The sequence below is a fragment of the Hypanus sabinus genome, chromosome 3, assembly GCF_030144855.1.
Source record: "Hypanus sabinus isolate sHypSab1 chromosome 3, sHypSab1.hap1, whole genome shotgun sequence".
Taxonomy (NCBI): domain Eukaryota; kingdom Metazoa; phylum Chordata; class Chondrichthyes; order Myliobatiformes; family Dasyatidae; genus Hypanus; species Hypanus sabinus.
The window spans coordinates 40,388,142-40,400,808 of record NC_082708.1 but is presented as its reverse complement, the minus strand read 5'-3'; the positions used below and the strand labels follow the sequence as shown (position 1 = coordinate 40,400,808).

At 39.5% G+C, this 12,667-nt stretch overlaps 1 protein-coding gene across 1 annotated transcript in view; it reads left to right on the top strand.

Moving 5' to 3' along the window:
• The window catches only part of pomp (proteasome maturation protein), a 30,951-nt gene extending 18,426 nt beyond the window's left edge, over positions 1-12,525 (top strand). The window contains exons 3-6 of the mRNA XM_059964135.1: positions 4,894-4,954; positions 9,194-9,295; positions 11,408-11,501; positions 11,798-12,525. Coding sequence (XP_059820118.1) covers positions 4,894-4,954; positions 9,194-9,295; positions 11,408-11,501; positions 11,798-11,865 — 325 coding nt within the window. The 3' untranslated portion in view covers positions 11,866-12,525. The remainder of the gene's footprint in view (positions 1-4,893; positions 4,955-9,193; positions 9,296-11,407; positions 11,502-11,797) is intronic.
• Positions 12,526-12,667: the final 142 nt, after the last annotated feature.

The following is a 12,667-nucleotide window of genomic DNA, read 5'->3' as shown; positions in this document are numbered from 1 at the left end:
CTCATGATCGGCAAATCACGCTCACCCCACTGTTTCCACCATGTCAACATGAAGTTCTTACTGTTCGAGTACACGCACAGCAGCAATGCTTGGATGACAAGTGTCATCTTTGAGGATTGGTTTCACAGAACTTTTGTCCTTGTCATCCATGCTCATTTGCGTAAGCAAAAGCTAGAACCCAAAGTTCTTCTTTTGCTTGACAACTGTCCTGCTCATCTGCCAGCTGCCAACCTAGTAAGCCATGACGGAAAGATCTGAGTTTGTTACCTCCCCAAGAACACTACATCTAAGATCCAGCTCCTAGATCAGGGGACATCTCCATGTTCAAGCAGAATTACAGGCGGGAATTAATTTGTAGTCTTGTAGATGACTCAACAACACTTGAAGCCTATCTGGAAAGCCTGTACGTGAAGGAAGTTTGCCACTTAGGTGGGAAGGCCTGGGCAGCAGTCAACGAGTCATGTGTAGAGAAATGCTGGGAGAAGAGTCTGGAGCCAGCCTTTTCATCACGCCAATCCACCACAGATTGAATTCTTTAATTCAAAGGTACTTTACTTGCCGGAAGGTAAACATGCAAAAAACAGGTCAAATAGGGCGAAAATAGGGGTGTTTTAGGATGGTAGGTCAACACTGGGTCAGTTTGAATGCTGATTTTCTTGAACTCTGATTTAGCGCGACCTCGCTTTTTACGCAATGACATTTATGGACCCAAATGATCGCGTTATCACAGGGTTTCACTGTACTAATAGCATTCTCTGCTTTGGACACAAGATTCAAAAACTTTCATTTAGAGCAATTTATGGCTGTTACTTTAGATACAACATTAGTAAAATATTAGTTGTATTTCCCCCATTTTTGGTAATATTTTGTATATTTCTTAGTTTGAAAGGTGTTGGCGCGTGGCCTAGTGGATAAGGCACCGAACTAGTAACCTGAAGGTCACTGGTTCGAGCTTTTTTGTGTCCTTGAGCAAGGCACTTAACAGCACATTGCTCTGCGACGGCACTGGTGCCAAGCTGCAGGGGTCCTAGTGCCCTTCCCTTGGACAACATTGGTGGCATAGAGAGGGGAAGGCCTGCAGCTTGGGCAACTGCCTGTCTCCCATGCAACCCTGCCCAGGCCTGTGCCCTGGAAAAAACCTCCCAAGGCGCAAATCCATGGTCTCACGAGACCTGTGGATGCCTATTAAAAAAAAGTTAGTAAAAACTTAGTTTGAATACACTACATTAATCGATAAGGAGCTTTATAAAGTCATTTATGGTTTTGTACTCCATATCTTGCTGATCTTCATGTTTCAGCCAAATGCATTATAAATTTTCTTTAAAGAAACGTGCTTCATCTTCTACAGAACAGGAAGTAGCTTGTGTTTTTTTAATGTGGATCACTATGTTATTTTAAGAAGCATAATATTTCAGTACCTTGAATTTCCTGGGATATGGAGCCAAAAATATCAATTCTGCGGAAAATAAACAATACAAGTTATTTTGGAAATTTTAATCAGCCGTTCCTGTTGCAGCCAATATCTACCAGTGTCTTCCTCTGTTACCTGGTGATGGGTTGGAAATGAAATAGGTGTATAAGAATCACTAGTTTTAAACTTTTGGCATAGCTTAATTGGTTCTCTAATAAGTTTGTTCTTGTAAGTTATGAGATAAAGGAATAGATATGGACTACCCATTGTTTTGGCTGATCTGTCCAATTTCAGAGCTCAAGGTAATGAAAGGAACATTCATCCAAATTGTTCTTATCATTTGCTCTCCACTTTCCTCCCCACCACAAAGTCTCAGTGCATTCCTTTTATGGCCAGCATTTTGTCCTTCGACTGCAGTGGATGCAGTCAGTATCTAGCTGCAGTAGGGATAGAAATTGGGTGTGCTATGGCTACAAGGCAGCATGTCCTGCATGCTGCTACACTGTGCCATCAAATCCAGTACACTCATAACTGTAACTGAGAATTCTGCTCCTGAACTGTGAGGGCAGCACAGTGTTACAGCAGGTAGTGTTAATCTCTTAGCTCTAGCATTCTAGATTTTGACCTCTGCTGTTACACTTTCTCCCCGTGACTGTGTGCTTCCTCGGATGCATTGGTTTCCTCCGAGATCCCAAGGATGTGCTGATCGGCAGATTAATGAACTACTTTGGATTTGGACTGCCCGTAGTGTAAGTTGGTGGTAGGAAAGTCAGGGGTTGGTTGATGGGCATTGCTTTGAGAACCAGCTGAGACTCATTTGGCTGAATTATTTTATTCTGTGTTATGGGTTTTTTAAATGAAGGGCCTATATAATTTTTAGTAAGAGTTTGACTCCTTACAGTTTGATAAGAAGCTATTAATATTTTATTAACTGAGGAGCTATAACAGGATATACAGTTACAAGAAAAAAGTTTGTGAATGCTTTGCAATTACCTTGTTTTCTGCATTAATTGCTCATACGATGTGGTCTAATCTTCGTGTGTCACAATAATAGACAAACAAAATCTGTCTGAACTAATAATGCACAAACAATTGTACAAATTCTCGTCATTACTGAGTACACCATTTAAACAATCACAAACTAGGTTGAAAAAAAAGTATGTAAACCTCTCGGGTAATGCCTTTTACAAAAGTGATTTAGAGTCAGGTGTTCCAATCAATGAGATGTGGGTTGTAGATGTGCCCTGCCTTATAAAAAGGACACACAGTCAGGTTACTGACAGAGTCTGCTCCTCTTAAGAAAGATCTGTTTATCTGCACTATGCCTCAATCAAAACAACATTTAAAGGACCTTAGAAGACTATAGAGATGCATGCAACTGGAAAAGACTAGAAGAACAGTTATAAGGACCCAAAGGACCAGTCCACATGAGGAGAAATTGTCTACAAATGAAAAAAATCAGTACTGTTGCTACTCTACAGAGTTGGCATTCTGCAAAGATCACACTAAGAGCACAACATGCAGTGGTGAAGAAGGTGAAAAAGAACTAAAGGGTAACCACAAAAGACTTGCAGTAATAATCCAGATGCAAGCAAAAGAAAATCTGCAGATGCTGGAAATCCGAGCAATACACACACAATATGCTGGAGTAACTCAGCAGGCCATGCAGCATCTATAGAAAAAAGAACAGTTGGCGTTGCATTTTGAAAAATGGATCAGCCATGATAAAATGGCAGAGCAGACTTAATGGGCCAAATGGCTTAATTCTGCCCCTATATTATACTGTCTTATGGTCTTATTTATACTTGGTACTCAGGAATTTGTCTCAATAAGAAACTAACAAATATTTTGAATGTTCTGCAGAACTTTCAGATAAATATAGAATAGAATTCTATTGATTGGATGGTTTGAGGTAGAAAAGGGGGATTCTTGTATACTTCAGTGTCAGTCGCTATTTGATTTTACCATTCAAAGCTAAATTTGTACTTTAATTCATTATTCATTCTTCTTGAAGCCTGTCTAAGTGTGTAGTTTGGCTGTCAATCTTTGGTTTCCTGAAGATTGGAGACTAGGGCAAATCTTTTTTTATATAGTATATATACCTTATGAAAGGCATTACTAATGCAGTAGTATTGAGTTATGAAATGTGTTCAAGGAGGGTAAATAACTAAATTGTTCTGTATTAGAAACAGGAAAATAAATACTGGCAACACTCAGCAGAGCAGGTAGCACCAGTGGAACAGTCATTGCTCATGGGTAAGGGCCCTTTGTCAGAACTAGGAAAGAAAACTAATTTGTAAGCACTTGCGGATATAAGTAAGGCAGATGGAATGTCGTGGTAGGGTGATATCAAGGATATTGCGATAGATCAAATTATCTGGTTGGTAATTTAAGGAGAACTGTTATTGGAGAAAGAAAACTAAAGACCAAATAAAATCTGAAAAATGCAGGTCAGAGTTATAGAAAGTGCCCAATAGATAAGACAATGTAATTAGAAAGAGGAAAATTTGATTTTGTGTGGGACATAGATATCTATAGCAGAACTTTTTGCATTTTAATACAATGAGTATTAATAATGAGTTTTTTATTGTTTTGTCATAGTTCAATTTTTAAAGAACTCTTATAACACCCAAACAGTGTTGTTTTGTTTAAAAGTCACAAAGAAGCGAGAAGGTTAAACTCCTCCAAGAGGACCACAACCTTGTTGTGCCTCAATGACCCAGAGGTTTAAATGGATCTATTGTATTATATCTATTGTTATACATATCTATTGTTTCAAATTGGAGGAATTTAAATAGTGAGGTACCTTGGTTATCTATAATTGGGATCTGTTTTTCCATTTATATAAATAACTTGTACATAAGTGTGCCACTGAAGGGATGATGTTGAGATATTTGGTTAAGATGCCAGGTATAGTTGACTAAGGAAAAATGGAGGACAGATGCAGATTTGTATAATTCTTCTTCTTTTGCCCATTACGCCGCTAGCATTCAGGGCAGCAGTGAAGATCCTTTGGCTCTGGTGGCAATCACAGCTTCCTTCATTGTGTCAGTAATTTCCCCTCAGTGGACTGTCAGTCACGCAAGTCCTGGGTAGACTCGGGAATATTACACAGAGATGTGGAAGGATTCTTCATTGCTGTTCCTGTAACAGCTTTGTTTGCCCAGTTGAGGTTGTTTGGCTTTTTCCCTTTGACTTGTTAGGCATGGGTAACCCTACCAAGAACCAAAGCATAAAGCCCTGACTCCCATCCAACGTAACTCTCTGGGTCATTGAGGCACAACAAGGTTGTGGTCCTCTTGGAGGTGATTAGTGTTATAGTAGAAGGAGAAAAATGAATATACATTGGGACAATTGAAATAAATGTCTTAAAAGAGAGTTGGGTAAAAAAGCATGAGGGCAAGGAAAAATGTGATCTTTTAAAATGGTTTACACCTTGTTGATCTCTTTTAAACAAATTACATGTCTTCCTGTCTTTAAAGATTCTCCAATGTGAAGTCCGAGCTTTTGCCAAGTCATCCCCTGGAAGTTTCAGAAAGCAATGTAAGCCTAGAATTTTGAAATTGAGATATACATTACTCTGTTTTGTTTGCCAGTCTCAATTGTGTTATGTTTAGGGTACTTTGGATTTGGGGGGAGGATTTTTACTACTCAAAGTCATGTTGATAAGCATATAGAAGTGCAACTCCTAATGAATGGACAAATAATAGAATAAGATGAAACACAAGCAATGACTTCTCACTCATTGCTTAGGTCCAAAAAAAATTGAATCTTAAGGAATCATAAGACCATAAGAAATAAGAGCAGAATCAGGCCATTTGACCCATCGAGTCTGCTCCACCATTTCATCATAGCTGATACAAATTTCCTCTCAGCCCCAGTCACCTGCCTTCTCCCTATATCCATTCCTGCCCTTACCAATCAAGAATCTATCAACCTCTGCTTTAAATATACACAAAACTTGGCCTCCATAGCTGCCTGTAACAAAGAATTATACAGATTCACCACTCTGACTAAAGAAATTCCTCTTCATCTCTGTTCTAAAAAGACTTCTCTCAATTCTGAGGCTGTAGCATCTGGTCTTAAACTCTCCCACCATAGGAACATGCTCTTCTCATCCATTCTATCAAGGCCTTTCACCATTCGATAGGTTTGAGTGAGATCACCTCTCAGTCTTATGAATTCTAGTGAATACAAGCCCCGAGTCATTGCATGCTCTTCACACGACAAGCTGTTTAATTATGGACTCATTTTCATGAACCTCTTTTGAACCATCTCCAAGTGAGGCCAGATTAGTGCTTTATAAAGTCTGAACATGACATCCTTGCTTTTATATTCTAGTCTTCTTGAAATGAATGTTAACATCGCAATTGCCTTCCTCACCACAGACTCAACCTGCAAATTAACCTTTATGGAATCCTGCACACCCAAGTCCCCTAGTACCTCAAATTTTTGTTTTTTTTTCTCCATTTAGAAAACAGGCAATCTTTCATTTCTTGCACCAAGTGCATGACCGTACACTTCCCGACACCGTGTTCCGTCTGCCGTTTCTTTGCCCGTTCTCTGTCTAAGTCCTTCTGTACCCTCTCTACTTCTCAAAACTATCTGCTGCTCCACCTATCTGCATATCATCTGCAAACTTTGCAACAAAGCCATCAATCCCATCATCCAAATTATTGACGTATAATATAAAAAGAATTGTTCCGGACACAGACCCATGAGGAACACCAGTAGTCACTGGCAACCAACCTGCAAATCAGCCAATGCTTTATCCATGCTAGAGTCCTTCCTGTAATACCAATGGCCTCATAGCTTGTTAGGCCCTTGTGTGGCACCTGCTCAAAGGATTTCTGAAAATCCAAATACACAACATCAGCTGATTATCTTTTGTCTATCCTGTTGTTATTTCTTCAAAGAATTCCAACAAATTTGTCATGAAAGATTTTCCCTTGAGGAAACCATGCTAACTACAGTCTATTTTATCATGTGCCTCCAAGTACCCTGAGACCTCATCCTTAATAATCGACTCCAACATCTTCTCAACCACTGAGGTTAGACTAACTGGCCTATAATTTCCTTTCTTGTGCTTGTCTCTCTTCTTGAAGAGTGGAGTGATATTTATAAATTTCCAGTCTTCAGTGATTTTTGTATGATCATGACTAATGCCTTCACAATCTCTTTAACCACCTCTTTCAGAACTCTGGGGTGTGCACCATCTAGTCCAAGTGACTTATCTACCTTTAAACCTTTCAAATTCCCAAGAACCTTTTCTCTAGTAATGATAACTTCATACACTTTATGATCCCGATATGCACTCTTGCCTCTCTGTTTTTTTACACTTTATGTGTTTGAAGAAACTTTTGGTATCCTCTTTAACATTACTTAAAGGTTAGCTTACTTTCATATTCCATCTTTACCTTAATGACTTTTTTTAGTTGCCTTCTGTTGGTTTGTAAAAGCTTCCCAATTCTTAAATTTTCCTATTTTTAGCCAAGGTTATGTCGTCTTTCCTTTAGAATACTTCTTCCTCTTTGGGATGTATATATCCTGTGTCTTCTGAGTTGCTTCCATAAATTCCAGACATTGCTGCTCCAATGTCATTCCTACCAGTGTTCTTTTCCAGTCAGTTCGGGCCAACTCCTATCTCGTGCCTCTTTAATTCCTTTTACTCACTGTAATACTGATACATCTGACTTTAGCCTCCCCTCATATTTCAGGGTGAATTTGATATTATGTGTGCATTCAAATATACCACCTTCAGTCCTATATTCATGCTTTTCAATTTTGTCTGCCTTTCATATTGCAACTCTTCCTGTTGACTGCAATTTTACCCTAGCAAAAGCCTCTCTTCACTACACTTTGCCTCTGTTTATAAACCAGCTTCCTCATCTTCAGCATTATCATCCATCTTTCCTATGATACTTCTTGCATTGAAATATATGCAACTCAGGATACTAGTCGCACCATGCTCAATGCTTTGGTTCCTAGCTTTGTCTGAGATCTTCCTAACATCTGCCTCCACAACCTCTCCACTAACTGTTCTGACACTCTGGTTCCCAACACCCTGCAACTCCAGTTTAAACCCCATCAAGTCAAGTCACTTTTTATTGTCATTTCGACCATAGCTGCTGGTACGGTACACAGTAAACACGAGACTACATTTTTCAGGACTATGGTGTTACATGAAACAGTACAAAAACTAGACTGAACTATGTAAAAAAGAACAACTACACTAGATCTACCCAGGACTACATAAAGTGCACAAAACAGTGCAGGCTTTACAATAAATAATAAACAAGACAATAGGGCAGTAAGGTGTCAGGCCAGGCTCTGGGTATTGAGGAGTCTGATAGCTTTGGGGAAGAAACTGTTACATAGTCTGGGCGTGAGAGCTCGAATGCTTCGGTACCTTTTCCCAGATGGCAGGAAGGAGAAGAGTTTGTATGAGGGGTGTGTGGGGTTCTTCATAATGCTGTTTGCTTTGCGGATGCAGTGTGTACTGTAAATGTCCGTAATAACAGGAAGAGAGACCCTGATGATCTTCTCAGCTGACCTCACTATCCGCTGCAGGGTCTTGCGATCTGAGCTGGTGCAATTTCCGAACCAGAGAGTGATGCAGCTGCTTAGGATACTCTTAATACAACCCCTGTAGAATGTGATGAGGATGGGTTGGGGTGGGGGGGGGGGGGGAGATGGACTTACCTCAGCCTTCGCAGAAAGTAGAGACGCTGCTGGCTTTTCTTTGCTGTGGCGCTGGTGTTGAGGGACCAGGTGAGATTCTCTGTCAGGTGAACACCAAGAAATTTGGTGCTCTTAACAATCTACTGAGGATCCATCGATGTTCAGCGAGGAGTGGTCGTTCCGTGCCCTCTTGAAGTCAATAACCATCCCTTTTGTTCACGTACAGAGACAGGTTGTTGGCTCTGCACCAGTCCTTTTGCCATTGCCACTCCTCTCTGTAAGCTGACTCATCGTTCTTGCTGATGAGACCCACCTCGGTCATTTCATCGGCGAAATTGATGATGTGGTTCGAGCTGTGTGTGCAACACAGTCATGGGTCAGCCAAGTGGACTGAGCACACAGCCCTGTGGGGACCATCGTGCAGCATTAACAAATCTTCCCACTAGAATATTAGTCCCACTCCTTTTCAGGTGCAAACTGTCCCTCCTGTACAGGACCCAATTTCCCTGGAAGAGAGCCCAATGATCCAAAAATCTTATGCTCTCCCTCCTACACCAACTTCTTAGCTGTGTATTAAACTGTATAATCTTTCTCGTTCTTGTCTCAGTAACACACGGCACAGGTAACAATCCTGAGATCACAACACTGGAGGTCCTGCCCTTAAACTTGGCACCTAACTAACTCTCTGAACTCCCTATACAGAACCTCATCACTCCTTCTACCCAGGTCATTGGTACCCACATGGATCATGATTTCAGGCTGTTCACTCTCCCACTTAAGAATGCTGAGGAGTCAAAAATCTGAGATATCCCAGAGCCTGGCACCTAGGAGGAATAAGGAATCATACTTCCTTATTAGATAACCAAGGCTTACTAATGCAAAATAGCCATTTTGTTCTGGTACCTGTAAGTTTTCATATTAAGTTACATTTTTTTTAAATTGCTGATAAATAGATTTCAGGTGTTACACACTTATAAAATATAGGTATTTGAACTAGATACTTCAACGACCATGTTTGCTGCAAATATGGAGGAAATTATTATGAATCAGTTAATTTCATTTTGCATCAGTATTCAAGAAATTAATATTTTCTGTATTTAGTTTCAGCTCAATCAAAATAAAATGAATTTTGCTATGTTGAGAAATATTCAAGGATTATATGCACCACTGAAGTTACAAATGGAATACAAAGCAGTAAAGCAGGTATGCCAATATATGTTTGTTCGTTTAAGTAATGGATCTATTTTTTTTTGTTTATGTGAATTCAAAGGAAGTGTGGTTAATGTACACTTTCTGAAAGGTTGTGCATTGAATGTCTTTGTATTTTATATCGAACATTTGCAAATTCAGCTGTAGTTTTGGGTATCCAAGGTTGCATTTGGATATTGAGATCATCTGCCAAGGATTTTTACAATTAGCATTTTTCTGCAAGTTGCACTTGTAAGATAAGAGATTTAACCAATTACATTGTAATTATTTTTTGATAAAAGATAAAAGATTTTCTCCCGATGTATATATGGCCAATTCACTCCCTGCAATTAATAGTTACAAAAATTTTAAACGATTTCTTATGTTTACTAAGCATTCCAACTTCAAGGCCATTGTAAATGACGTGGTAAGGTTTTTTTTATTTATTCATTTACAGGATATGGGCATTACCAGCTAAGCTAGCATTTATTGCCCATCCCTAGTTGCCCTTGAGAAGCTGCCTTCTTTAACTGCTGCATTCCCTGAGGTGTAGATACACCCACAATGCTGTTAGGGAGGGAATTCCATGATTTTGACGCAGCGACTGAAGGGACACTGATATGTTTCCAAGTCAGGATGGTGAGTGACTTGGAGGGGGATTTCCAAGTGGTGGTGCTCCCAGGTATCTGCTGTTCTCAATTCTTCTAGATGGTAGTGGTTGTGGGTCTGGAAGGTGCTGCCTTAGGAACTTTGGTGTGTTGTTGCAATGCATCATGTAGATGGTACACTCTGCTGCAACTCTTTGTGGATGGTGGAGGGATTGGATGCTTGTTAATATCTGGAAGTTGAGGAAGTGCAGCGTAGATTCACTAGGTTGATTCCTGGGATGGCAGGGCTGTCTTATGCAGAGAGATTGGAGAGATTGGGCTTGTACACGCTGGAATTGAGGAGATTGAGAGGGGATCTGATTGAAACGTTTAAGATAGTTAAAGGATTTGATAGGATTGAGGCAGGAAATATGTTCCAGATGTTGGGAGAGTCCAGTACCAGAGGGCATGGATTGAGAATAAGAGGTCAGTTATTTAAAACAGAGTTGAGGAAGAGCTTCTTCTCCCAGAGAGTTGTGCAGGTGTGGAATGCACTACCTCGGAAGATGGTGGAGGCCAATTCTCTGGATGCTTTCAAGAAGGAGCTAGATAGATATCTGATGGATAGGGGAATCAAGGGATATGGAGACAAGGCAGAGACTGGGTATTGATAGTGAATGATCAGCCATGATCTCAGAATGGCGGTGCAGACTCGAGGGGCCGAATGGTCTACTTCTGCACCTATTGTCTATTGTCTATTGTACCAATCAAGTGAGCTGCCTTGTACTGGATGGTGTCAACCTTCTCAAGTGTTGATGGAGCTGCACTCTTCCAGGCAAGTGGCGAGTATTCCATTACACTCCTGACCTGAGCCTTGTAGATGGTTGACAGGCTTTGGTGTCAGGAGGTGTGTTAAATGCCACAGAATTCCTAGCCATGATGCTTATATGGCTAGACTAGTTCAGTTTCCTGTCAATGGTAACCCCCAGGATGTTGATGGTAGGGGATTCAGTGATGGTGATGCCATTAAATGTCAAGGGACAATGGTTAGAGCCTCTCTTCTTGGAGATTGTTGGAGTTAATCATTGCTGGCAGTTGTGTGGCTCGAATGTTGCTTGTCTAGGCCCTGCTGCATTTGGGTTTGAACTGCTCCACTATCTGAGGAAACACAAATGGTGCAGAACATTGTGCAGTCATCTGTGACCATCCCCACTTTATGACGGAAGGAAGGTCATTGATGAAGTAGTTGAAGGTGGTCCGTCCTTGGACACTTCCCTGAGGAACTCCTGCAGTGATGTCCTGAGATGAGATGACTGACCTCCAACCACCACAACCATCTTCCTTTGTGTCAGGTCTGATTCCAACCAGTGGAGAGCTTTCCCCCTAATTCCCAATGAGTCCATTTTAGCTAGTACATCTTGATGCCATATTCGGTCACGTCTCCTCTGGTATTTAGATGAATTCAAACTTTTAGTATTATTCCTGATAATCTAATCCATTAGAATGTTTACAAAAATACGATTGCTATATTTTAAATTAGGTACAGCGCTTACCATTCCTCATGAGTTCCAACATTGCACTTGAAACACTTCAAGGAAATGACGAATGCATTGGATTTGAAGACATATTGAATGGTAATAATTTTATCATTCTTGATTTTGATAATTTTAACAGAATAACTGAATTCAAAACTTTGCTTCATGTAAAACATAAAACCAGTGCTCAGATTTAAGGCTAATTCTTGTGTTTAAATTTCTTGTTTTACTTCTAAAGGTAAAGTATAACATTTGATGTAAGTCTATTTAGATCATGACAGAAAAGTAAATTAGATAACTCAAATTTAATATTAGTAGATCGTCATGGTAAAATGTCAGTAACAATTTTAAGATTCTGTAAAAAAAATTGCCACTTAATTTTCTTTTCTTTCTAGATCCAGCACAAAGTGAAATAATGGGAGAACCACATCTAATGATGGAGTACAAACTTGGCTTGCTGTAATTAATGGAAATTCCTAAGGATTTTAAAGAGACAAGTGTTGCTTCCTGTTGCTCTGTATAGGTTGTTCTGAATGTAACCAGAACATCCAAAATATAGACACTTCAACAACTAACCCAAAATGTATAATTTAAAACTTTCTCATAGAACTCAAGTTTGTAAAAAGGAACAAATGATAAATTAATGCCTAAAAGAATTCATCTACCGGAAGTCCAAGTCCTATGTCTGTATTAGCTGTTAAGAATGCTTTGCATCTCAATTGCACATATATAACAAAATTATAGCAGTGTGTTAAGTTGTACTCTATTTAATGCTATTTATAGCATCACTAAAATATGACAAGTGCGCAATTAGTATCATATCACACTATCTGACTTGTCATTTAATGGCAATTAGGGTTGCAGCAACATTATTAACTCTTATGTTTCTTTGATTGTGTATCAAATGCTGAGATATTTTAGAATGGGCCGCTGGGCCAAGTATTTGTTGAACAGCTATAAGTTTTAACATTTAGTATCCATACATATTTGAACCATTGTTCAAGAAAATACGTTACGATTTCTCGGTCATATTGAAGGAATGTTGTCTCTTTAAAACATACACCCACTATGTAGTGGAAGTTATCGATTATCATTATATTCAATATTTATCGTCCAGTTCTTACAGATTAAAAAAGCATATCAGAGGGTTCTGTAATCCACTATATTTTTGGTATACAAAATACATACACCTTGAAATTATCAAAGAGCAAGATCTTTAACATCAGCGACAAACTTGAAGAGAAATGTTAGGCTTAGTACATCAC